This window comes from Protopterus annectens, chromosome 16.part0, assembly GCF_019279795.1.
Source record: "Protopterus annectens isolate FY-2018-M chromosome 16.part0, PAN1.0, whole genome shotgun sequence".
Lineage (NCBI taxonomy): Eukaryota > Metazoa > Chordata > Ceratodontiformes > Protopteridae > Protopterus > Protopterus annectens.
This window is the reverse complement of record NC_056750.1, coordinates 281032327-281057736: the sequence shown is the minus strand read 5'-3', so window position 1 is coordinate 281057736 and position 25410 is coordinate 281032327. Positions and strand designations below refer to the sequence as shown.

At 38.6% G+C, this 25410-nt stretch overlaps 1 protein-coding gene across 2 annotated transcripts in view; it reads left to right on the top strand.

The window, feature by feature from the left end:
• Positions 1 to 23614, top strand: part of LOC122790765 (Y+L amino acid transporter 2-like) — a 1821102-nt gene extending 1797488 nt beyond the window's left edge. For both annotated transcript variants that reach the window (XM_044058377.1, XM_044058375.1), the window contains one exon: positions 22654 to 23614. In XM_044058377.1, coding sequence (XP_043914312.1) covers positions 22654 to 22745 — 92 coding nt within the window. In that variant the 3' untranslated portion in view covers positions 22746 to 23614. The remainder of the gene's footprint in view (positions 1 to 22653) is intronic.
• Positions 23615 to 25410: the final 1796 nt, after the last annotated feature.

Genomic DNA, 25410 nt, shown 5'->3' with positions numbered 1-25410 from the left:
CAACTCAGTAGGCAAAATATGGAACAACCTCCCCTCACATATCTCCTCTCTAGCTTCTCTTCATCTCTTTAAAAAACAACTTTTTTTACATCTGAACAACTACTGGCTCTGCTCTTGTACCAATCCTGACTAACCTACTTTCTTCTGTCTACTATCATATTTCCCTATTTAACATTGCAATCTGTCTCTCTGATCACAAATGACTTTACTGCTACTATTGTTCTCATATATGAAACCAAAAAAAAAAAAAAAAAAAAAAAAAGGGTACAATGTTTTTTATGTACATACATTTTAAACCACGTAATACTCTCATCCTCCTATATTTGTACTGAAAGTATTTAATGCCTTTCTTATTACGTAGATGGTATTATTTGTTTTTATTACCTGACCTAGACTAATATCTCTGCATTTTGCTCATTGCCTGTGACATTAGTGTTTTCTGCAAATGTTTATTTTCTATAACCTTGCTTTAAGCTGTGGAGCTTTTCTCCCCGGGCCTCCACTGAAAATGGACAATAATCCAGCTGGACTAGCCCGGTCAACAAATGTAAAATAAAATAAATAACTCTTCCTAGCTTCTTGTTTATCGCTGCATCAACTTTTTATTGGTATTGACTTATTTGGTTGTGCTGTGAACGCTTTGAACAATGTTATTTACATTACTATTTCACAGTCAGCAATATGGAAGAAACAAAGAATGATTCTGCGTATGTTCAGAGAAATTACTTTTTGTCATTATTACTGAATTGTGATGGTAATCCACTTTTGTCTATTATGTCAGCTAATGTTTTGTCTGAGGGAGCCATTGCCCTGCATTCAGACAAACTAGAGGAGAAGAAGATAAATATTTTGGAAAGGAAACTGCAAGTGTTTAAAAGGCTCCAGTGGCAGCAGCTAAGCTTTACTGCTTATCTGGAGCGTGGCATTGTACCACAGGGGCTATGAATTCTAAAGATGCCCTCTTATGCAAATATGTATCCGGAACTACTAAAAAAAGTGGCAACAATTAAACCTGAAACTTAGTGCAGACTATATGTTATTTATGAATTACTTTTTTGTGCACATTGAGTCCAACGTGAAGGAAGATATAAGTATACTTGAAAATGAGATCACTAATGTGCCTTCATTTGAGAGTATTACAAACATCTACCAGTCTATTTTCGATAGGTTCCAATTGCCTGATGTCAAACTGGAAGGAAGTAAAAAGATAAACTATTAAGAGACATTGATGACTATAAAATGGGCCACATATTTTCTTGGCCCAAGACTCAGAGACAGAATATATTCTCACAGTCAGTGAAGGGATCAGTGTATCAATTAGATATGTTTACTGTGAACGAAGTGAACACGGCTACACAACTGGCAGTTGCCACTACCACTCAAACCTCGAGTTCTGTACAACAGCAAAAAATAAAGGAAATGCTCCTAACTCTGCTCTGCAACAAGGCGGATGTAGTAAGTCATTGAAACGATTGGATGAACTACAACACTCCTCCAATTTTATAGTTTCATAGTTTTATAGTTTAGTACTAGGCTATCTGCCGTGGGGCATTTATAAGCCTAGCCATAGTGATGTGGCTTTCGCCACCCCATGTAATGGTACAAAAGTGTACAGAATAGATTTAGAATACTGTGCCTCTGTCTAGTAGTGACACAGTGAAGACCCCCTTACATAATAGAATTAGTTTACTGTGCCTCTGTCTAGTAGTGACACAGAGATTACCCCTGGGGTAAACCTACGATCTCCCATCCACTCGTCAAGATTTCTCTTGAAGAGAGTCAGTGAGGGGCTCTGCCTAACATGAACTAGGATTCTGTTCCAGAGTATGGGAAGCCTCTGAGTTATGAATCTGTCCCTCCAGTATGTCCTATTCATATTTGTGTTGAGGTTTAAATCTTTAGCTCTCGTGGTTCTGATGGATTTGGATTTTTTGAGGTGGAGCATGTCCATCAATTCCTGATTGGACATGGCCTTGTACGTCAGGCACAGATCACCTCTGAGCAGGCGGTATGCTACTGAATAGAGCTGGAGTTTCTTTAGTCTGGCAGCATATGACATATGTTGGAGACCCTTGATCCTCTTGGTGAGGTACTTTTGGGGTCTCTCTAGCTGTTGCAAGTGCCGGGTGAGGTACATAACAAATGGGGCATTGTACTCAATCATGGGCTGATAAGGGAGGAGTATAGGGGTACAATGATCTCCTTTGATCTGGATGTGAATCCCTTCATGATAAGGTGGGCAAGGTAGAAAGTCTTTCTAACCACTTTGGCAACGTGGGTGTCAAATGAGAGGTCACTATCGACTTGGGTCCCCAGGTCTCTGATTACTTTTCCGGTACTCAGTGGGTTACTGTCTATGTGATAATTTGTGGGTACTTTGTTTTTCCCAAAGGGGATGACTATACATTTTTTGGCATTTAGTTTAAGGCCATGACTCCGGCACCAGTTGTCCGTTTCAGTGAGGCCTTTCTGTAGGATGTATGTGTCAGCTGGTGTATCGACTGTGGCGCCTAGTTTGCAGTCATCTGCGAACTTTGTCAGCCACAACCCTCCCATGTTTGCTTTCACATCTGAGAAATAAATGCCGAACAAGAGGGGTCCCAGGACAGAGCCCTGTGGGACACCACTTGTGACTGGCTTTGAGTCTGACATGGCTCCAGCGATTTTGACTTTATGGGTTCTGTCCTTTAGCCAGTTTGCCACCCATCTTGTGACATATGGATTTACATTTAAGCTGTTGAGCTTGTTTATGATGCCAGAGTGGGGTATTGTGTCGAAAGCTTTAGCCAAGTCCAGGTAGGCTGTATGGACTGCTTTGCCCTTGTCAATGGCTCTAGTGACTGTTTCGAAAAAGTCAACCAGGTTCAAAAGGCAGGATCTGCCCTTTACAAAGCCGAACTGGGTGGGATCAAGTGTCTGTAAGTCCCCAATGTCTCTCTTTATGAGTTCCATAATGATTCTTTCCATAGCTTTGCAGACCAGGCTGGTTAAGCTTATGGGGCGGTAGTTACCAGGGTCTGTAGAGGTGCCTCCTTTGTGGAGTGGGACTACTGTTGCTGTACGCCAGTGTTCAGGTACATATCCTGTAGTAAGGCTAAGGTCAAATAGCATTTTTATCTGTGGGTTTAGCTCCTCTTGGAGTTCACGTAGCATGCAACCCGGGATACCGTCAGGTCCCATTGATGCTGTGTTTTTAGCTTTGCTGAGGGCGGTTCTCACCTGGACATCTGAGATGACAGGGAGGTTACATTCAGCTGGGATAAGTATTTCTTCTTTTGGGGGTGAGGGAGGGGAGAAATTTGCACTGAACCTGTCTGCCAGAATGTTGGCAATATCTGTGGGTTCAGTGTATTTTATGTCATTGTGAACTAACTCTGAACATATCTGAGGGTTTCCGCCCAGGTTTCTAACATAGCTGAAGAAGTCCTTGTGGTTATCTTTAGTGTCCATAGCGATTTTTCTCTCAAAGTTGGCCTTGGATGTTTTTATGAGAGAACGTTTTATTGAGCTACATAACCATGTTCTCAATGAGGACAATGAACTAAATGCTGATCATATTGACAGGGCACCAGTGTCAACAACTTCAACAGCCATGCAGGCTAAGCAGCACAATGCAACCTCTTTAACTCCTTTAGCTCTAAATGTCCCTTTTCAGCTCCATCTTCTGGAGAAAGTGGACCTGAGACAGGGCGACTGTTCGAGGGGTCAGTCCCAACAACAGCAAATCAACAGCTCCATAATGGGAAGAAGAGAAAATACAGCAGTCCCCTGCACCAGAACAAAGTTCAACACTGTTGATTTATAGAACTGAAGGTATTTTGAATTTATCTGATACTGCCATAACTTCAACCCATTATAGAACTGAAGGTATTGTGAATTTATCTGATACTGCCATAACTTCACCCCAAATGACTTTAATTAAAATAGGCCTAAGTTTTATACCCAGTGCCATGGACAATATAGTGGATGCTTTAACTGATTTAAAATTTTTTGTAAGGAATGTAAGCTTGAAGCTTATTTTTAAACATACGTATATGTCATTGAGTGAATGTAAAAGATCTAGCTTGTTTATACCCACTAATTGTCCTATTTTAATGGCATTTCACAATATATGTGAATGAGATTTATGTGAGCTATATGGCAAGCCTATTAAAAGAAGATTTTTGTAACTTGACTATAGATGAAAATGAGACTTTAAAACAATTAGAACAAAATGACTGTATATTGATAAGGCAAGCTGATAAGGGGGTGCAATGGTAATTATGAACAAGATGCATTATATGTCCTTGATGTATGATTTTTTTGCAGGATATTGCTATCTTTGAAAAAAATTGTTTTCCTGATGTTAAAAAAATGGTGTTGGAAGTTAACATGATGATTTATGAGTTACATCTTAATAATGACATTTCCATTGAACTGTATAATTATTTTACTGTACCATGCCCCTAGGATACCACAAATATATGGTTTACCTAAATTACATAAGTCTTTAAACCACCCGCCCATGAGACCTATCATATCAGGAAGGGGGTGAGTAACTGAGCCCATTTCAGTTTATTTACAAAAACAGTTAAGTAAATATCTTGTATTTAGTAAAAGCTATATTCAAGATACAAATGATTTTTTGGTGAAATTACGTGATTGGCATATGAACAATATGGATATACCATTTTTGTTCATCACAGTTGACATAAACTCTCTTTTTACAGTTATACCAAATGAATATGGTATTCAGGCAATTCAAAGCTTTTTGAGTACTGAAATATGAATGATATCTAGCGAAATAGAAACTATATGTCAACTAATAGAAAGTGTGTTAACAAAAAATGCTTTTCTGTTCGATAGTCTTTTTTTTTTTTTTTACAAACAGCAGGAGTCGCCATGGGTATGTACGGCCATGGCGAACACCTGTCCCAATTTAGTCTTGCACCAATGAGAAAAATAGTTCATTTATAGTAACGCAAATGATATGAGCAAGAATGTGTTATTCTGTCAGCGATTTGTTGATGATTGTTTTTTATTTGGAACAGTACTTGTGAGAGTATGAAGCAATGTGTATCTTATCTAGACAACACTACTAGTTTCTTAAAGTTTAAAATGGCTTGTTCAACTGATAAGATTACTTTTTTTGGAAGTTGAAATACAGAGGAATGGGAGTTCTGTGGATACAAGTGTTCATAGGAAAGATGTACATGGAAATCGTTATGTATCTCAAATGAGTATGCATGCACCACATGTTTTCAAAGGTATAATAAAAACTCAACTTATAAGGATTAGTAGCTTAAACACAGATGACAGGAAATGTGAGTCTGAGATGAGGAGGATAGGAAATGAATTCCTTGAGAGGGGTTATGATATGGTTTTAATAGATGAAATTATAAAAAATATGTTAAAAAGAACAGGTTCAGTTAAACCTATTTTTGACGCAGGAATGAGTTTGAAGATAGATAGACCATGTAATATAATTAGATATACAACAACCTACAATGTTAGAACAGCTGATGTAGAAAAAATTATTAAGAAAAATTGGAATGTTTTATTGGCTATGCCAGAACTGTATAAATTACTAGGCCCTCGACCATATTTTGCATAAAGGAATATGTGCAATTTAAAAAGTAGATTATGTTACAAAGATTTTAACGTCTCGAGGAATAATTGTGGGAGATTTGGCACATTTCCTTGCTTAAATTGTAGTTGTTACACTGATATTTCAGTAAATAGTATTTTATTTAATCACCCAGTGACAGAGAAACAATTTGTTTTTCACTGCTCTGCCAGTTGTAATACTACACATTTAGTTTATTTAGCAACATGTGTAAAATGTTCTTGTTTTTATGTAGATAAAACTAGAAGAGAGTTAAAAGAACATATAATTGAGCATAAGTTAGACATACAGAGAGCTGTACTGGCAAATGCTTTAAGTAAACATATTGTGGATAGTGGTTCTGAGCATATTTTTAAGTTTAGGGTAGTAGAGAGTATTTTTAGACATATTAGAGGTGGTGATATAAATAATACATTAGAAAACAAAGAATATGGATGGATTTTATTGCTACAAGCAGATTTATTTCCTGGATTGAATAGTACTGTGAGTATTAAATCTGCCTTGGCTAAAAAACAACTGTAACTGCAATAATACACATGTTGGCATTCTGAATGTGCATGAGGGGTTAATTTACCAGTTTGTAATTATGTGATGTCATAATTATATAATGATTTGATGTTTTTTATAGGTTGACTGTGATCTTGTGACTTTTTAAAATTTTTATATGGAGTTAATTGCTTAGCATTAGAATATCACTGAGGAAGGGTGATACCTGAAAGCTTTGCTTGTAATGAAAGAATTCTTCTGTATGTTTTGAGCGGTCTTGGAGTTGGTTCTTTTTATGACAATACAGTGGGGAACCAGACTAGTCTGGGTCACAAAGGGACTTGAATTATGGTTGTACTGTGTGATGATGTGAGGTAATGCCAGGTTTGCCAGGAGAAGTAGGGCAGTGGATGCTTAACATATGCCAGCATAACTAGCTGGAGTTTTTTAAAGAATTATATGTCATTTGTATATCAAACTGATTTGCAAAGCTGCTTGTGTTAAAATGTACCAACAGTGGGTCCCGCTGGACAGAAAAGAAATACACCTGTATGTCAGATTGTATTGTAACTGTTGACATGAATATATTGTAACGGGGTACTGGAAGAGAAGAGGTTAATCTCAGCCCAGCTAACTTTGAAAGTCTGAAATTAAATTATCTGGTTTAGGTCACTACGATTGTATCTTACAGTTCTGACTGCAGCCAGAGACAAAATGTCTGTGAAAACCAGGATTAGGAATCCTACTGTATTGTCCTTAGGGGTGAAATAATTGCTACTCTGGAAGGGTGGAATTTTTTAAATGGTTTATAGCTTCCAGATGCTATAACACATCTCAGCAAAGGTCTGTGTGTATGGTAACACATATCTGCTAAATTCTGGTTAATTTTCTAGTAAAGGGGGTAGTCGGGGAATCAGAGTCAGATGACCAGATGTATGTGATGTCATTCTGTGATCCAGCACTGAAATCTCAAATCAGTCTGTTTTTGAAACCTGACAAAGAGGAAAGACCACTCACCCACTTCATCTTGCCTTGCATTAGTAAGTAACCAATGAATGGTAATTCTGTAGATTAGTTAGGAAAATATAGTGAGGTTAGTTAAGTACTGTTTTTCTGTAACTGTGTGAATCTATCTATCTGTGTTATTTTTAATATTTCCTGTAATTGAAACTCTGGAGTTTATTGTAAATACATATATTATTATTTTTCATGTTCTTTCATTATTTATTATTAAATACATTTAAACTCTTTATTGTGGCTGTTTTTTAGAGAATATTTTAACCTTTGCAAGTACTTGTATTTATTTGGTGACACCGTGGCTGCTTCCTGAAAGCCTTGCTGCATTGGTGAAACACTATAATTTGTATTAGTATTAATTTTACGTAGTATAATTAGGTACCCTTTTAAGAGCCTTAGCGTAGCTGGTTTTGGAGTGTTCTGGTAGCAGTATCTACCTACCTTGTAGTCCGCGCAGAGGGGGCATAGCTAGTAAATCTGTGCCAGCCTTTCCCAGGTTTGTGTGTGTGTATCAGGTACATGGAGCAGGGACATAGAGCACTGGTGTCACTGAGGGGGTGATGGAGGAATTGGCTTGGAACACTCAGCTGAGGACTCAATTCTACAGCTGTGTCAGTGAGGAGGTATACTTGGGGCCTGGACAGAGAGAGGAAAGCTCAGCTGCAGGATGGGAGTGTGTTCCCTGTGTGCTCTTAAGGAAACTTGTGCTTGCTGCAGAGAGCTGCATTTGAAAATACTGTGTGTATCTATCTCAGTTCCAAGTGAATGTCCCTCACTGGTGTCATTGTAAGGATTGAGGCTACTTGATTACTGGCCCAAAGCAAGGACATCACACACTGCAACTAACTGCTTTCTTTATAAAAATTCTTTGCCAAGGTTGTTGGAAGGTAATTGTAGAGGAGATCCGGGGGCAAAACCTAGACTAGAGCATCCGTGTGACTTTCCCTTACAAGAGATCAGGGCAAAGAAACTGCTGTACTTTGTGTTGTAAGGGGTCGCCTACAGGTTGCAGCAAGGCTGGCCCCAAAAGCTGAAAATGTTGGAGTTGCCAAAGCTGGATTTATGGAAGGTGCTGAGAAACCAGAGGGTCTTGGGGCCTTCTGGACTGGCTCAGCAGAGGCTGGAAATTCAGCAGAACATTTTCTGTCCTTATCCTTTTCTCTCTGTCTTTTCAATCTCTGACTTCCTGTCTGTTCCTGTTTCCCTTCCTTGAAAAAGAAGGGGTGCAAAGGAGCCCCTTCGCAACTAGTTTTGATTGTTTGTCAGCCAACACCCTGGCTCCAAAAGAGGCACAGGTCTCATAATCTTTGTCCTAGTGGGTTATCTTCAAGCATTAGATGCACTTATGAGAATCTTAGGGAGGTAGCTTGTGTCTGCACTCTGTGCATTTTTGGGAGCCTAAGCTGTCTTCGACATGATGAGAAGAAAAAACACAGTACAGCAAAGGAGTAAAAAAAAATCAGCCCACTAGCTGGATCAAATAAATACACCACCACTAATGAGGAACTATCAAAACCTAACTCTGTACACTTACACAGTTGTTAACATATTACACTAATACTAAAGAAAGGGAAACGGAGCACACACACACATAGTAAGTCAATTTATTTATTTATTTATTGCATTTGTTAACTGGGTGATATCTGACTTGGCTAGGATCCCATTTTCAGAGGAGACCAGGGGTAAAAAGCTCCACAAGTAACAATATAAGCATAGAGATATATATAAGACACATTACAGAAGATACATGATTAGAGATAGGAAGTTCTAATACATAAACAATACTAAGTGGGCTAAAAGCAGCATGAAAAATTACAGAATACAGTCAGTACATCTTCAATTGCAGTAACAGTAAAAAAACCTGCAAATAACATTGGATTCTATATTACAGAAGTATAGTTAAATAACAGTGAAGAAAAAATATAATTTATTGCAGTGATGTACTAGTCTTGAGACACACAAGAGTAATAGGATGGTGAGAAGATTATAGGTTCAAGTGCACCCTTATTCCATTGGGTAGTAAGAAATTGGTGGCAACCTGTATGCAAGGTAGCACGTGAGAAAAACTGGGAGTTGAATGTAGTAATGGAACCTGGATAAAGTTAGCCTGGAGAATAGCAGGAACTGAGCCATTGATTGGATAGGCAGAGTTTTAAGAGTTTTTTGAATTCTTGATAATTAGGGTTTTGTGCAATGGGTTGAGGAAGTGTGTTTCATAGTTTGGCAATTTTGTAGGAATAGAGGGAGCCGCTGTGTTGGTTGTGGGTGCAGGTCACCTGTAGCATTAGTTTATCCGAAGATCTGAGGGCCTCAGGATTGAAACTAGGTTGGAGAAGGTTAGCAAGATCAGGGAGATTGCTGGGTTGATGGATTATTTTGTGGGCCTTGGTGAGCCAATTGAGGGATAACATGTTAGGGAGTTCGAGCCAGTTGAGCTGAGAGAGAGTGGTACAATGCTGGGTCTTGTATGGGTGATTGGAAGCAAATTTGGCAATTTTGTTGTAAGGATTCTAGGTGATTGAGGTCAGACTTGCGCAGGTTTGTGAATATGAGAGAGCCGTAGAGGAGTGTAGAGAGCAGATGTGACTGAGCAGTAGCTAGTCTAGTGCTGTGGGTTAGGAAAGGTTTTCCCCTATGTAGGGTGCCAAGTTTGATATGAACTTTTTTGATTGTCAGAGAAACATGTTTGTTGAATTTTAGATTTGCATCTATTGTGACACCTAGAAGTTTAGTTTGGTTGGTGGGGTCTATCCTGGTACCATTTGAGGAGAGAATTGGGAGAGAGGACTGGCTTGAGATGGAATTTTTGTTATTGAAGAATATTACCTTAGTTTTGTTTGGGTTTAGAATGAGTTGGTGCTCAGAGATGTGCCTTTCTATATCTTGAAAGGATAATTGCATTTTTTCTTGAAGTTCTTGGGGTGAGGGGCGGCTGAGCAGATGAGTGTAGCATCATCTGCATATTGGACAATGGAGGCCAGCTTAGTTGCGGAGCTGAGGTTATTTGTAAATATTCACAAAAAACAAATAAGCAAAAAGATAGCAGATACTTCCTAAAACAGAAATTTATTAAACATTAAAAATGATAAAGCGCTTTTCATCTACTCAATAGCAGACTTCATCAGACCACAATTTAATACAGAGAATCCTTTAAATACTAGTGTACACTAACAGTTACTGCCCCCAATCACAACTTCAAAAGGAAATGATGTAAGCATACTGTTAGTACAACAAATTGTTAAACATACATTATGCTAAAAATGTATAATTTTTGACATATACATATAAAAATGAATGACTATAAAACCTATGCTTATTAAAAAGTGAAGTTAATTATTAATTATTAGTTCATCTCCTCAAAGCTAAAAGACTGTTAATGACACATTGTTCATTAAGACCTGGTTTATAGTACGATTGTAATAATTGCCATCTTAATTCAGCTTTTTCTAAAATTAAACTCCAGGGTCCACCCCTTGGTTGCTCATAAATCTGCTGAATGGCACAACATTCGAAATTATGATCAACACATGCCTGTGTATGTTTCGCTAAAGCATTAGCTAAATTCCCCCTCCTTATGGCATACAAATGTTCATAAACCCTTTCTTTTAGCGTTCTTGTGGTTTTTCCTATATAATACGCAGAACATTTTTTACAGTTAGCTACGTATACCACCCCTTTTGATTTGCAATTCAATTTCTGATGAATATAATACTTTTTACCATTAATTTCAACCTGTTCACCTTGATACATATCCTTACAAAAAGTGCACATCACATTTTTTCATACCCCCACCTTTTTCTTTCCTGTAACATCGTTCAATGAGATTTTTGATATTCCTACCCTTCCTTGCAATCATTTTAATACCATTCTGAAATTTATTGCTAATAATTGATTCCTCATCCAAAAGACTCCAATTTTTAAAAAATGATTGATTTAATTAAAAAAATGCACATTAACTATAGTTATAAAGGCATTAACATAATCAATTCTCATGTTTGTATTAACCCTGTGCATTTCCACCAATAATCCATCTCTGTTGAGAATAGGTACAAAATAACCATTTTCTCTTTTTTGTTTTACTTCGAGAAGCAATACATTCAGCAAGTCCTCTGGGTAGCCCCTACTCAAAAACATGTTTATAAGATTCTTACACTCATCAAGAAATTCATTATGTAAACTAACCATCCTTGCAGCACGCACCAATTGGCCTTTTATAACCGTTCTTTTGTTAATAACAGGATGGGAGCTTGTATAATGAAGAAAGCTATTCAAATGGGTGGGTTTTCTGTGAATTGTGGTTACAAACCTCTTGTTGACCTTGATTCACATCCAAGTAATTACTCTCCTGTCCATCAACATTGTACATAAATCTCAAAAATTGAGTTGTATTATTAATATATTCCATAAAATCATCCACCTGCTGCTCACCCCTCCAAAAAATAAAAATATCATCCAAATATCGCAACTATAGATCAATATACTGTTTATATGCACTAATAAATATGTGCTTCTGTTCCCATTGGGCCATTACCAAGATGGAAAAAATGGTCCCACAGGGTGAACCCATAGCAACTCCTACCTTTTGTAAATAATGATTGTTGAACATAATATAATTGTTGGTCAAAACCACTTCAAATAAATCAACATATAAGTTAATGTCAGTTTGTGGTACTCCTTGTTCAAACAGAAGCTCTTCTATTATATTTGTACCTTCCTGCTGGGGAATCACAAAGAAAAGATCTTTTACATCTATTGTTAAAAATAGAACATCCTCTGCATATTCAACTGCATTAATAAGGCTGAGAAAATGCCAAGAATCTCTACAGATTTGCTTTTGACCATCCAAGTAACCTCTTCTTATATGCTACATTAAGTGCATTTCTGCTAACTTCTTCATATGTGGCTGTGTTAAGTATCTGCGTTATTTTATCATTATAATCAAAAACATCGATTACCACCAGTCCCCCCCCTTCTACTGCTTCATGATTCTAATATTCTGTTGCATTAAAAATACAAGTAATTCCCTTTCATTAGAACTCAAATTGTACTTCAAAGGGATATGCTTATTGCTTAACATGTCTAATATCAATTTCACAAGCCTTCTCATACAGAATTAAAGCCGGATGTAACGGTGGATTAAAAGTACTGGTGGTATGCAATTGCATATCAGAATGGTTGTGATTTTCACCAAACATAATTCTAAAATTCAGTTTCCTAAGAAATAATTTAAAATCCATGAGTACCGTAGCTAAACATACCTCAGAGGCAGGAACAAAAGTCAAACCTTTGCTTAAGAAATCAGCCATCTCCTGATCAAAAAATGTACAAGAAAAATTATAAATTTTAAAATCATGTGCCTCATTAAAAATAACCATAGGTTTTTGTTGTCCAACTTCATCTGAGATACCATTAGTAGTATCAGTTTCAGTAGAACTCAGTTGACCAGTACATTCAGTTAATAATCGGTCCTCAGGCATCGTCCACGCCCCCATTGCCCCCCTCCTCTGATTCCTTCTGGAAAGGGTATAAAAATCCTGATTGGGACCATTACCGCGATTGTTACTATAATTATAGTTCCTATTCCTGATCCTTTTGGACCGCCTAAAAGGTGGAAATTGTTGTTCATAGTCATCATCATTACGCAAATCACTTTCATTTTTTTTGCTCATTTTCACTGCTCCATTGTTATTATTAAACTGCAAATGTTCACCATTATTACTGTTATTATAAACACGTGGGGGTTTTGGATAGGCAAAATTTTGACTGTATTGATGCTTGTCTCTAGCCAACTTTTTATTTTTCTTTCTTTTTAATTCCACAATATTGTTCTCAATACTATTGAAAATATGCTGATGCTCATACTTGTACCTATCATAGTCAGCTTCCAACAACAATTGTGTTTGCAATGAGTTACACTCAACCAACAACAAATCAATGTCTTTAGTGTTATATTTAATGGGCAGTTCTAATAATTCAGTCATGCCTATCAAACATGGCTATTAAATCATTGTGCAGGGCTGAGATGTTCTTCGTGTTTCACTGTTGCAGTCATTACATTTGGGTAATCTGCTGGCAAATTGCCCTCAGTCGGCCTGATTAACAAAGTCTTGGGTCCTGCATCAGTTGCTGTCCCTTCCTCCATGACGTCAGGTCGTCAGGGGTATAAAACATGCAGCCGACGCCATTACATCAGTCTTTCTTGCCGCGTGGTGCCCGAAGCAGAAGCAGTTTGCAAGTGCCGGTTGGCCGACTCATGAAATTTTCGTTTTTGAGTTTCAGAACCGAAGTCTTCAACTAAAAAGCTAAGTACCCCGTTGGAGAAAGTTTTTCTTGCTCCTTACCGATGTCAGTAAAAGTTAATAATTGCATTACTTGTGAGAAGCAAATACCACATAAGGATTTTCATTTGTACTGTATTCCTTGCCTAGGCTCTGACCACAATGTACCTTGCTGTCGGTTTTGTGCTAAATTTAATCAACGCACTATTAAACGTCAGTACATTTTTGCTTCTAAATATTTTGGCTCACGCTTTAATTATCCAGAAATGTTGTCAGTTAGCAATCCGACTACCGGAATACCTAAAAAACACAAAGAAAAAGACAGAGACAGGCCGTTGAGGTCCAAAACTGACGATAATGCTTCTCCTAAGCCAGTCGCCAGTTCACCGGTACTCAGTGAGGCGCTTTCACAGCCCCAGATACCCGCTACTTCTGATTCGCAGGCCTCTACTGAGACCCATTCAGAGTCCGGTATGCCGCGAGATGCTTCAATTATGGAACCCGCGGATGTCTCTACCTTAGATGGGTCCGGAGCCGCTGTGCAGACACCAGCTTCTGAGGATGTTTTCAGGCCTACAGATTTGTATATTAGACTGACGCCATCTTCAAAACTAAGGCCAAAATCTAAATCTCTGTCTAAAAAACCGACGCCTGGCCCACATGTGCAGGCCCCTATGCCTAAAAAACAAATGATCAAAATGGCTGAAGATTTAATTACTCTGATCAGGGGTAGCCAACCCGCCCCCCTTCTAAGAGGCCTAGGTAAGACATTGATTATGAATCTTCTGAACAGGATTCTATTTCTTCTGACTCTTCTAATGAACAGGATTTGTCTATACCTACTTATGAGGACTCTGATGCAGAAAATTCCATTCCTTCTGCTTCTCCCCCTGAGGATTTTTCTTTTGGGGAAACTTTACATACCTTAAGGGAACATTTCCACTGGGAAAGACAGGATTTCTCTGAATCTAAAAAGAGACTTAGAGATTTTCTTCTTCTTCCTCAGCATAGGCCTTTGGCTATACCTCCTGTTCTAGACATTGTTGGTGATGTTTTTTCAGAATCTAGTATGGCTCCTGATTCTTTGCCTCCGGCTCCTTGTAAGCCAGTCAGATACTAGGGCTCCTGATTCCCACAAATTCCTTTTCAAAAATCCTATTGCAGATCCTGAAACCATTTCTCAGGGTCCCAAGGGCATTAAGGCTTCTACTGCTAAAAATCCTACCCCTTCTGATAGAGATTCCAGGGCGCTGGATAGATGGGGTAAGAAGGTTTACATGTCTGCAACCTTGGCAATCAGGGTTTTAAACTGTCAATTTCATATGCTTAAATATCAACAGCATATCATGGGACTGCTTAAACAGAAAATGATGTTAATTTCTGACTGTGTGGAAAATAAAGATTTACAGGATCTATTGCATTCAGCTGAACAAGTTGGAAAACTTACTTTGCAATGTGGTTTTGATTCTTTGGAGGCCTCTTGCTGGGCTGCTGTAACTGGGTTTGTGCTAAGAAGGCATGCTTGGCTCAAAGAGCAAACTCTGCTTGATCATGTTAAAGTAAAATTGTTGGATGGTCCTTTACAACAGGACTGTCTCTTTGGTAATAAGGCTGAAGAAGTTTTTAAAAAGATGGAAGATAAAGCTAAATCTATGCAAACTGTGAAAGATTTCTTACAAGTGCAACCTCCAAGATTTAGTAGGCACTGGCCTACTAAGAACTGGTCCTTTCCAGTTCCTTCAAGAGCCACTCAAGTCAAACCCAGACATTCCAAAGGCTCCAGGTTTCAGTCACAAGGGACGTTTAGAACAAAACAGTGGGGTGCCTCCTCCTCCAAATCTGGAAACAACAAGACACCTCCCTATGGTAAGCAGTCTCAATCACTTCCCATTACACTTACCAAGCACTTTGAGGGGAAAGCTGGCACTTCATGCAAGAAACTGGTAACTTATAACCCAGGACAAATGGGTTTTAAATATAGTATCCCAGGGATACGGATTTCATTTCCATACGTTGCCAATCCCAAACGGATGGCCAGACCTGCCCCCAAATCAGTGGGCAGAGGCCGAGAAACAAGTACTGGGGGCTATTCAACCAGTACCAGAAGAGGAAAAGGGACAAGGTTTCTATTCAAGACTTTTTCTGATACCCAGAGAAGACACATCATGGTGTTCAATTCTGGACTTATCTACTCTAAACACATTTCTGGACATTCCAAAATTCTAGATGCTGACTCTTCAACAGTTACTTCCTATGCTAGGCAAAGATGCCTGGTTGGTAACTCTAGACTTAAAAGAGGCTTACCTGCATATCCCAATCAGGGAATCTTGCAGAAGACACCTCCACTTCAAAGCAGGCTACTTGCATTACCAGTTCTCTGCACTGCCCTTTGACTTATCTACTGCGCCCAGGGTCTTCACAAAGTGCCTGGCTCCAGTGATTGCATTTTGCAGGCAAAGAAATATTCAAATATATCCATACCTGGACGATTGTCTAATTCAGGCAGAAAACATGGACATTCTTCTAAAACATCTGGCGTATGTAAAAAGGGTTCTAACTTGTCTAGGGTACACTATAAACGAAAAGAAATCACAACTGGTACCTTCTCAAAAAATTACATTCCTGGGTGCAAGCTTGAATACAACGGCCCAGATGGCTTACCTTACGCCAGAAAAGCAAATTCATTTGGTAACTTACTTCAAACAGGTGGCCACAAAAACCCTGCTATCTGCAAGTCAAATTCTGCAAGCCTTGGGGTTCATGGCCTCCTGCATTCTTCTAATTCCATATGCAAGACTGCATATGAGGAAACTTCAGTGGTACTTAAAAAGTTTATGGAGTCAACATTGTCGCAGCCTGGAAACAATGATTCCTATCATACCTTCCTGCAACTAGAGTTCCTATGGTGGGCAGAGGCCTGCCACCAAAACAAGGGACTGCCATTCACTCCACCCCCTGCCGCCCAAACCCTAACTACAGACGCATCAGACTATGCTTGGGGGGCTCATCTGGCAGGGAAGTGCAGTCAGGGCAAATGGAGCCCAAATCAAATGCACCTTCATATCAATCAAAAAGAAATGCTAGCTGTACAGAATGCACTGATGGCCTTCAAGGACTACGTTCATCCAGGACAATTAATGATAAAGACAGACAACACCACAGTTATGTGGTACATAAACAAGCAGGGGGGTACACACTCCTACTCCCTTTGCAAACTAGCCGTGGCATTGTGGAACACAGCCTTGAGCTATGAGGTACAACTACAAGCTCAGTTCCTGCCAGGAAAGCTGAATACTCTGGCAGATGAACTAAGCAGAAATCTCATGGACTCACATGAATGGAAACTGGAACCACAGATTTTCAACATGTTGACACTCAAATGGGGGAGTCCAGACATAGATCTTTTTGCCTCACCCCAGAACTATCAGTTGGACAAGTTCTGCACAAGAACTCATCACAAAAAAGCCTGGAAAGTGGATGCTCTGTCATTCAGCTGGAAAAACATATCAGTCTATGCCTTTCCCCCTCTGCCTCTGCTCTCCAAAGTTCTACTAAAAGTCAAACAGGACAAACCAAAAATTATTTTGATTGCTCCAGACTGGCCTCGCCAACACTGGTACCCACTCCTGCTCAATGTGTCACACCTTCCACCATGGCACCTGCCTCAAACACCTTTCTTACTGTCTCAGCAGAACAACCACATTCTGCACAATCAGCTCCAAACTTTGAGTCTTGCTGCGTGGCTGTTCACTTAAATTCACCCTTAGCATCCCTCAGCAAACCTGTGATGGATGTCATTTTGGAGGCAAGAGGACCCATTACTAGAAAATCTTATGCTGACAAATGGAAAAGATTCTGGGCCTGGAATCAGTCACAAGGGATAAGCACAGCAGTGCCCAATATTCCTCAGATTTTACAATACTTAACTCAGATGCTTCACAAGGGCCTGTCCTTTTCTTCCATAAAAATCCATGCCTCAGCCATTTCATCTCATTACAACACAGAACCTCCCCTCCTCTCTCATCCTCTGCTAAAGCAGTATCTCAGAGGGGCCAAAAACTTAAGACCACCCAAGAGAGAGCTCCAACCCCTGCCTGGGACCTCAATTTTGTATTGGAAAAACTCACTCTCCCTCCTTTCGAGCCAGCTGCTACTGCAGACTTAAAATTTCTCTCCTGGAAAACAGCTTTCCTTTTAGCGGTCACTTCAGCTAGAAGGATTTCCGAATTACAGGCTCTTATGGCAGAGTGGAGCCTTTCATCATTTTTCATGCGGACATGGTGTCTCTCAGGACCAATCCATCCTTCATGCCAAAGGTGGCATCCAGTGTGGCTCTTAATCAGACCATTCATTTGCCAACTTTCTTTCCCAATCCACAGAACAAGGGGGAGTGGATTCTGCATTCATTGGATGTACACAGACAACTTAGATTTTACTTAAACAGGACAAAATCTCAAAGAAAATCTGAACTACTGGTGGCATTTGCTGCAGGGGCAGAGGGAAAGGCTATTTCAAAGCAGATTATTTCCAAATGGATAAACCATTGTATTCATTTCTGCTATATACACCATGGTAAAACTATCCCCCAGGGGATCAGATCTCATTCCACTAGGGCTGCATCTACTTCTACAGCCTTTCTCAGAGGTGTTCCAACCAGAGACATTCTAGAAGCTGCTACCTAGAGCTCAGTTCATACGTTCACCAAATGTTACCATTTACCTTTCTTCTCTAAATCCAGAGCTGGCTTTGACACTGCTGTCCTGCAGGGCCTTATAGCTTGTCCTAATGCTGTATAATCTCCTCGACCCTATCATAGCTTTGGGAATCTACCCAAATGTAATGACTGCAACAGTGAAACACGAAGAATATAGTACAGTTGTGTACACTTACCTTAAATTTAGATGTCCGAGTGTATTCACTGTTGCAGTCCTGGTTACCCTCCCTTCAGCCCCCTATTTTTCGCTGACTATACCTATTCTTTCTTTCACTGTGGTTATAAGCCCTTTTGGTGTATTTGCTTTTGGGATTGGAGGTATATTTTTTTGTGTTTTTAATTTTATTTGCTCCCCATTTGGGGGGCACCTGACATCTGGGGAAAGAAAAACTGATGTAATGGCGTCGGCTGCATGTTTTATACCCCTGACAACCTGACGTCATGGAAGAAGGGACAGCAACCAACGCAGGACCCAAGACTTTGTTAATCAGGCCAACTGAGGGCAACCTGCCAGCAGATTACCCAAATGTAATGACTGCAACAGTGAATACACTCGAACATCTACATTTATGGTAAGTGTACACAACTGTACTTTCTCAATTAGATCTGCTGGATAACGCCGTACTCTACGCCCTTTTGGAACCACCCCATTTGTAATACAGTCCTTCAAATAAACATTTTCACATTTCAACTTTTTCATTTTATACAGTTTCCTATCCAGTTCTTTCAATTTATTTTTTGCATTATACCATCCAGCTATTTGTGTAGCTACTTCTTGTCCCATGCTTCCATTTGCTAACCAGTCATTCAGTATAGGAGGTTTCCAATTAATACTGCTAGAACTAGACATGTTACCAGCATTAAGGTTATGTACTTGCTATGTTTGAAAGTTCATACCTGGCAGTGTCTGCATGACTGCATTTGCGTTCTGTACTCCTTGGGAACCATTACTATGTGGATTAAGTCCCTGGTTACCCTCCTGCTGTTGCATTGATGAATTTAATCCATTGGGAGAAGAAACAGTTGAAAAAGACGCCAAACTCCCGATATTTGGATTATTTCCTTCATTAAGGTTAAAAGCTTTGAGTTGATGAACCACTAATTAATAATTAACTTCAGTTTTTAATAAACATAGGTTTTATATTCATTCATTTTTATATGTATATGTCAAAAATTATATATTTTTAGCATAATGTATGTTTAACAATTTTTTGTACTAACAGTATGCTTACATCATTTCCTTTTGAAGTTGTGATTGGGGGCAGTAACTGTTGGTGTACACTAGTATTTAAAGGATTCTCTGTATTAAATGGTGGTCTGATGAAGTCTGCTATTGAGTAGACGAAAAGCGCTTTACCATTTTTAATGTTTAATAAATTTCTGTTTTAGGAAGTATCTGTTTCGCTTATTTGTTTTTTGAAAGTTTGTTCATTTTTACAAAGTTATTTGTAAATATGCTAAAGAGGAGAGGGCCAAGTATTGAACCTTGGGGTACGCCAACAGAGATGGAGAGCAGGGGGTACATATGTTTTCCCATTTAGTTGCTTGCTGGCAGTTGGACAGATAGCTATGGAACCAGGACAGGGATGAGGAATTGAGGCCATAGGATGACAGTTTAAGTAGCAACTGGTGAGAAATGGTGTCAAAAGCCTTGGACATATCGAGGAAGATAGAGAAGACAAGTTGGCCTTCGTTTAAGAGATGATAGATGGTGTTGGTGAAGAATAATAGGGCAGTGTTGGTACTATGTTTGGGTCTAAAGCCATGTTGGAAACTGGATAATAGGTTGTGAGTAAGTAAATGGTTGAGGAGTTGATTGTGGATGCACTTTTCTAGGATTTTTGCAAGGGGGAAAGGATGGCGATGGGGTGGTAGTTTGTGAGTTCTCTGGATGGACCACCTTTGTGAAGGGGTATGATGTAGGATATTTTCCATAGAGTTGGGACATAGTTTTCTGAGACAGATCTATTAATCAGGATTGATATAGGGTAGGGAATGGAGGGAGTGGTGATTTTTAGAAATTTATTAGGAAGTAGGTCAGCTGAGAGACAGCAGGGCTTTAGCATAGATAGGAGTGTTTTTATGTAACTGGTTTACATGGGAGTGAAAGTGTAGGGATAGTGATTGTCAGGAGAAGGACTGGGGAGTGTAAGAGGTCTGTTAGAATGGTCATTTAGCAGAGCGGTTATGGTATGTACAAAATGAGAGTTGAATTGAGTAGCAATAGGGTCAGTATTGTTAGAGGTGACTGCGGCAGGGTTTGAGGAGTGACCAGGGCTAAGGAGATAATTAATACTTTGCGAGAAGTTTTGGGGGTTGTTTAGGTGCATCTGTTGACAGGTTAGAAAGTAAGCCTGTTTATCTTTCCTGATTTGGTTTTTAGCTTGATTTCTTAGCTGTTGATATTTAGATAGGTTTGTATTATCTCTGGCAACGTTTTAGGCTGCCCAGGCTTTGTCTCTACACTTTAGTAGCAGTCTGGTGTCTGTGGTTAGCCAAGGAAGGTGTTTGCTCTTTAGGTGGGTTTATCTGGTAGGATTGAGATGATTAAGCATACTAAGGAAGGTACTGTTGAAGTACTGAACAGCTAGGTCTAGTTGGAGGATTTTAAGCGGTCCCAGTTACATTGTTGGAGTAACTGATTAAATGAGGAGGGGGAGAAGTTTCTTTAACTATGGATGTATTTGTAGGTAATGTTGCTTTGAGAATTGACACGTTTTCTGTATAGGAAGGTCGGTGTATGGTCACTGAGGGAGTCTGGTAGACAGGCTGCTAGGTAACCAAGGTTGGATTTATTAGTTAGTATCCAGTCAAGTGTTGACTGCCTTTTGTTACGCTTGTCTGTCCGGGCTGGACAGGTTTTGCTTTGGGTGAAGTTGAATAGGTTTAGGAAGTTAGAGGGGATTTTATTTATTTGTGCAATATATACTTGCATATATTGCAACTAAGTGTAATATTTATTTATTATATCCATAGTCAGTATTATTTAACTCACTCAAGTGCAGTATTAGAGAAACAATTTAGGCATTTCAATCTGTAGTGTGTTTTGTATTACTTTAAAAAGGGTAGTTAATTTAACTTCGGGGAGGATATTTTTTTTTGTATATGAGTGTTGGTTAATGTCTCTGCTGTTTCTTGTATGTATTGGGAGAAGTAGTGTATTTGCTAGTTATGTGTATTCCTCTACTTGTATGTGTTGTTTCACTTTCCTTTGTAATCTCAAGAATTGAGCTGATACACAAAAATTTGTTTAGGCTACACTTGTGTAGTTCTAAATAACAGTAAAGTTTACTTTGACTTCGACACACACACACACACACACACACACACACACACACACACACACACACACACACACACACACACACACACAGTGCAACAGTGGAAAAAACAGTATAAGAAAGGCCATTAGGCCAAAAAAAAAAACAGCAGAGCAACCATGCACCCAAAGCAAAAATTCTACGACTATGGCAAAAAGGTACAAACACATAAAGAACTATCACAATAGATGGAAGATGCGAAACATCCTAATCCTAACAGTTGATAATTGCACAGTAACAGAAACAGCAGTAAATCTGAAAACTATCACTTTGATAAAGCTCGTACAAGGGCAAAATCACTCTCTGTTTTAACTTAATAAACCATGGTTTAAACAAGTGATACCAGCTTGAATCCTGTTTTCTTATTTTTAATTAGAATGCATTGTGATTTTTGATATGGATCTTACATAAGAAATTATGACAACAGTCTATTTTAGCAATTCCTATGCCAATATCATTACTGCATAACTAGTCTTCTCCTTTTTTTGTTTTATTACTATAGCAATATATTTTCAACAGTAAAGCTATCTTTCCCCTTCATTGCCCCAGGATACCTTTATGAAATCTGATTATAAATGCTTCTCTCTGAAGTGTCTGCTAGTTTTAGTGTTCAACAGCTATGATCATTTGTAAGTGCAAACACATTTTTTTTTTAAGGGACTTATGTGACTTGAAACAGAAGAAAGTACATGACAGTCTTATGTTGATACATAAATACATTCTAAAGCAGATATAAAACTAGCCTTGAAGCCATGCCCAGGACAGTCACGTTTAATTGCTAATATTCAAAGCATTTCTTAAAGTGGGGCAGTGTATGTGTAATTATGTTGATTATTCTGCATTATTACTCCTAGAAATGTTTTGCACAGTTTGAGTAGTCTGAACAGCATATAGACATTTTGTTAAGATTGTTCACATTTGCTTTTTCCTGAAACAGAAGCTTTTCGTATGGAACTAAATTTTGTTCCGAAGTTCTGTAACCGAGTACAGATTTTTCTCTTTTAAAAGTATTTGCAAAGCAGTTAAGCTTACTTGAGTGTTCTGTCGTATATTGCAATGTGCTTCATGTAATGGAATACATTTATGAATTAAAGCTGAAATTAGTTAACATTAAACATGCTCCTTAACTTCAGAGATGCAGACTGGAGTCATTACTGTAATTTTAACCTTTGTAAGAATTCATACTAAATAAAATCTTGAGTATTCTGTCACTCATTTTACTCTTCGTCCTAGGTTCCTGTACCAAATACATCCAAATTCTATGTTTTTCTGTTCTTACTGAAATGGACATAGAAGAAGTAAAGAAACAAGACAAATCAAACTGAAAAAGTCCACCACCAAAGACTTCTCTTATATGAAATCATGACAACTGTGGAGCCACCTGCAACTGTGAACTACGATGCCAGATCCAGAGGAAACATTTCCTCCAGAGTGAATTACATATTTTTGCTGTAGACAAGGCAAAAGTAGCTACCGTGGCCAGTGTTTGATTAGGTGGAAGGGGTTGAGGGGAGTTGAGCATTTCTCAAAGCTACAGGACCTTGATAATTATTACAGTATTATCATTGTATTTTACTAAATTAAACAAGACTGAATTAAAAATACTATAACAAGCAGTCAGGATGGGGAAATGCTGCATTTAGTTCTTGAGACAGTCCTCTGAAATCTTAAAGTTGAAGTATATACATTATGTAGCACAACAAATACTTTATTTCTTGTTTATTACTGTGTAATTCAATGAACAGTGCTGCTTCTAAGCAAAGGCTGATGATGTAAATAAATGATCCTGTAATCTACTGTACAGAGAAGAGATGAGGCCAGGTTCAGAGGGAGAATGACTTACAGAAGCTTGCTGACAGTACTGAGGCTGAATAATTAAGCAATAACCGACGAGGTGTTGTGGTATATTGAAGATTTACCCATGGTTGGTGTGGTTTAATCATGAGGGCGAAGCCTGAGTGATTAAATAAAACCAACTGTGAGTAAATTTCAATGTACCACAACCACAAAGTCGGTTATTGCTATTATACAATGACATTATTTAAGAAAAAAAATATGTATTTTTCCTAAATAATGTCTTTGTATAACAGTTCTTCTGCAGCTGATGGTATCCTGCAGCCTTGTTTTGATGTACTGCACAGGCGTATGGGACTTGCGTTCCCATGCATACTCAGTACATCAATGCTTTGAAAAGGAAGCAACAGAGAAAAGAAAGTCTCCGTTGCTCCGTGTTTTTTTTTTTTTTTTTTTTTTTTTTTTATTAAAAAAAAAAGTTTTGGCTACTTTAAGGGTAGAAAAGAGAGAGGGAGAATGAAGGAAATGCAAAGAAAATCAGGTATGTGTCTTTAGTTTTAAATACATACCTGATTTTCTTTGTATTTCCTCCATGCTGCCCCTCTGGTATGTCCAGAGTCCAGACTGTAGATTTTTTAAAAATTTTGTTAAAAAAAAATAAAGAAGAGTTATGGAATATACGAACAGAAAGAAGTCTGGGTGACCGGACCTTTTTCCGTTGGTATATTCTGAGATTTACAACAGGCACGCTGGTTGGGCTGGCCAATCAGTGTGCTCATTTCCGAATATTAATGGCCAGTCGTATAATTACAGTTTATCTTCACTGACATAAAACATGTTTAATAATAGTATCACCACTGGGATCTTAACCATCATTAAAGACACTTTCCTCACAAATTTTCTGTATCATTTTCAAATACCAGTGGAAAGAACTGGTATAGTTAACAGAACTTGAAATATAAATAGTCACAGAGATGTTTTAAAGAAAGTGTGGTAACTTGTACTGTACCAAAGCAAATCTGTTGGAGTTGCACAAACAAAAAAAAAACACATCAGATGTACAAGTCTTCTTAATGGGTGCTTGAGTGGAGGGTTGCTTTTGCAGGATCACAGAATCCATGCAAACCCCTCAAAGACATGTCCACTACAAAAGGTGATGTGCTCATACATTCAGGAAAAAATGTTAAAGCTCTATAAGTCATAAACTTGTAAACAAGCCTGCCCTTAAACAGTTACTGACAGAGTAGTAGTTCTGCATGTAATGCAGTTAGCCTAGGTTGAGGACTAAATCTGGGTGACAATGGGCTGATCATGAACAGAAAGAGTAACAACAAAAACATTTCCATTCCTGAAGATATGTGTGAGGGCCAGTAATTAACATGACAGGTCTTCAGAGACATTACGATAGCAGAATGCAGTACTCGAAATTCAGTAAGCACAGAAGTCTCAGTCTTACTTTTACTGTATAACCGGAAAAAATGGATAAAAATGCTTACAAAATCTTTTGTACCGTTGTAGTAAACTGCCCAGAAATGACAAGTAGAACTGTGTGCCATCTGCCACATAGTGTTGTACTGAGCAGTAAACAAGACAATGTAGCGTCACCCTGAATATGCTGGGGCACTGACAAGACAAAATGATTTTGCTGTTGAAAGCCAATCAGTCCCAAGATCCAAGATAAGCATGAAATACACAGTGCACTTAAAATGCTCAAAGGGAGCATAATTCCAGACAGGCCTCCATACAGGCAGATCCAGGTAAACAGTACAGGACAACAGGAAACCATATTACAATAAAAAACCTGTACTATAGTATATGTATTCATCTGTAGGGCTTCTAAAAATGTAATAACTGTACCGTATTTAGATGGAAGAGCATCAGATAATGACCTCATCTAAAGTTGATCCATCTGTTATTCTGGATTTTGTGAAGTCCACCTCGCCAACCCAACCCCTATGAAAATCATTTCTTCACTAGCAAATGGAGTCCCAATCACAGGAATGCACCACTTCACTGTTGAGGGACACTGCTTACAGCTACTTAGCTACAGCAGCATTTCTCTCTAAAGAGGTGCTTTGACTGAATGGAGAAATCAGTGACCTTGTATGCATTCTAGAATCTGGCACAAAAACATAACTGTTATTGCTCCTCTTAAAGCACTTTTTCTTTTCAGTGGCTTTGTAGGACCTCAGTGAT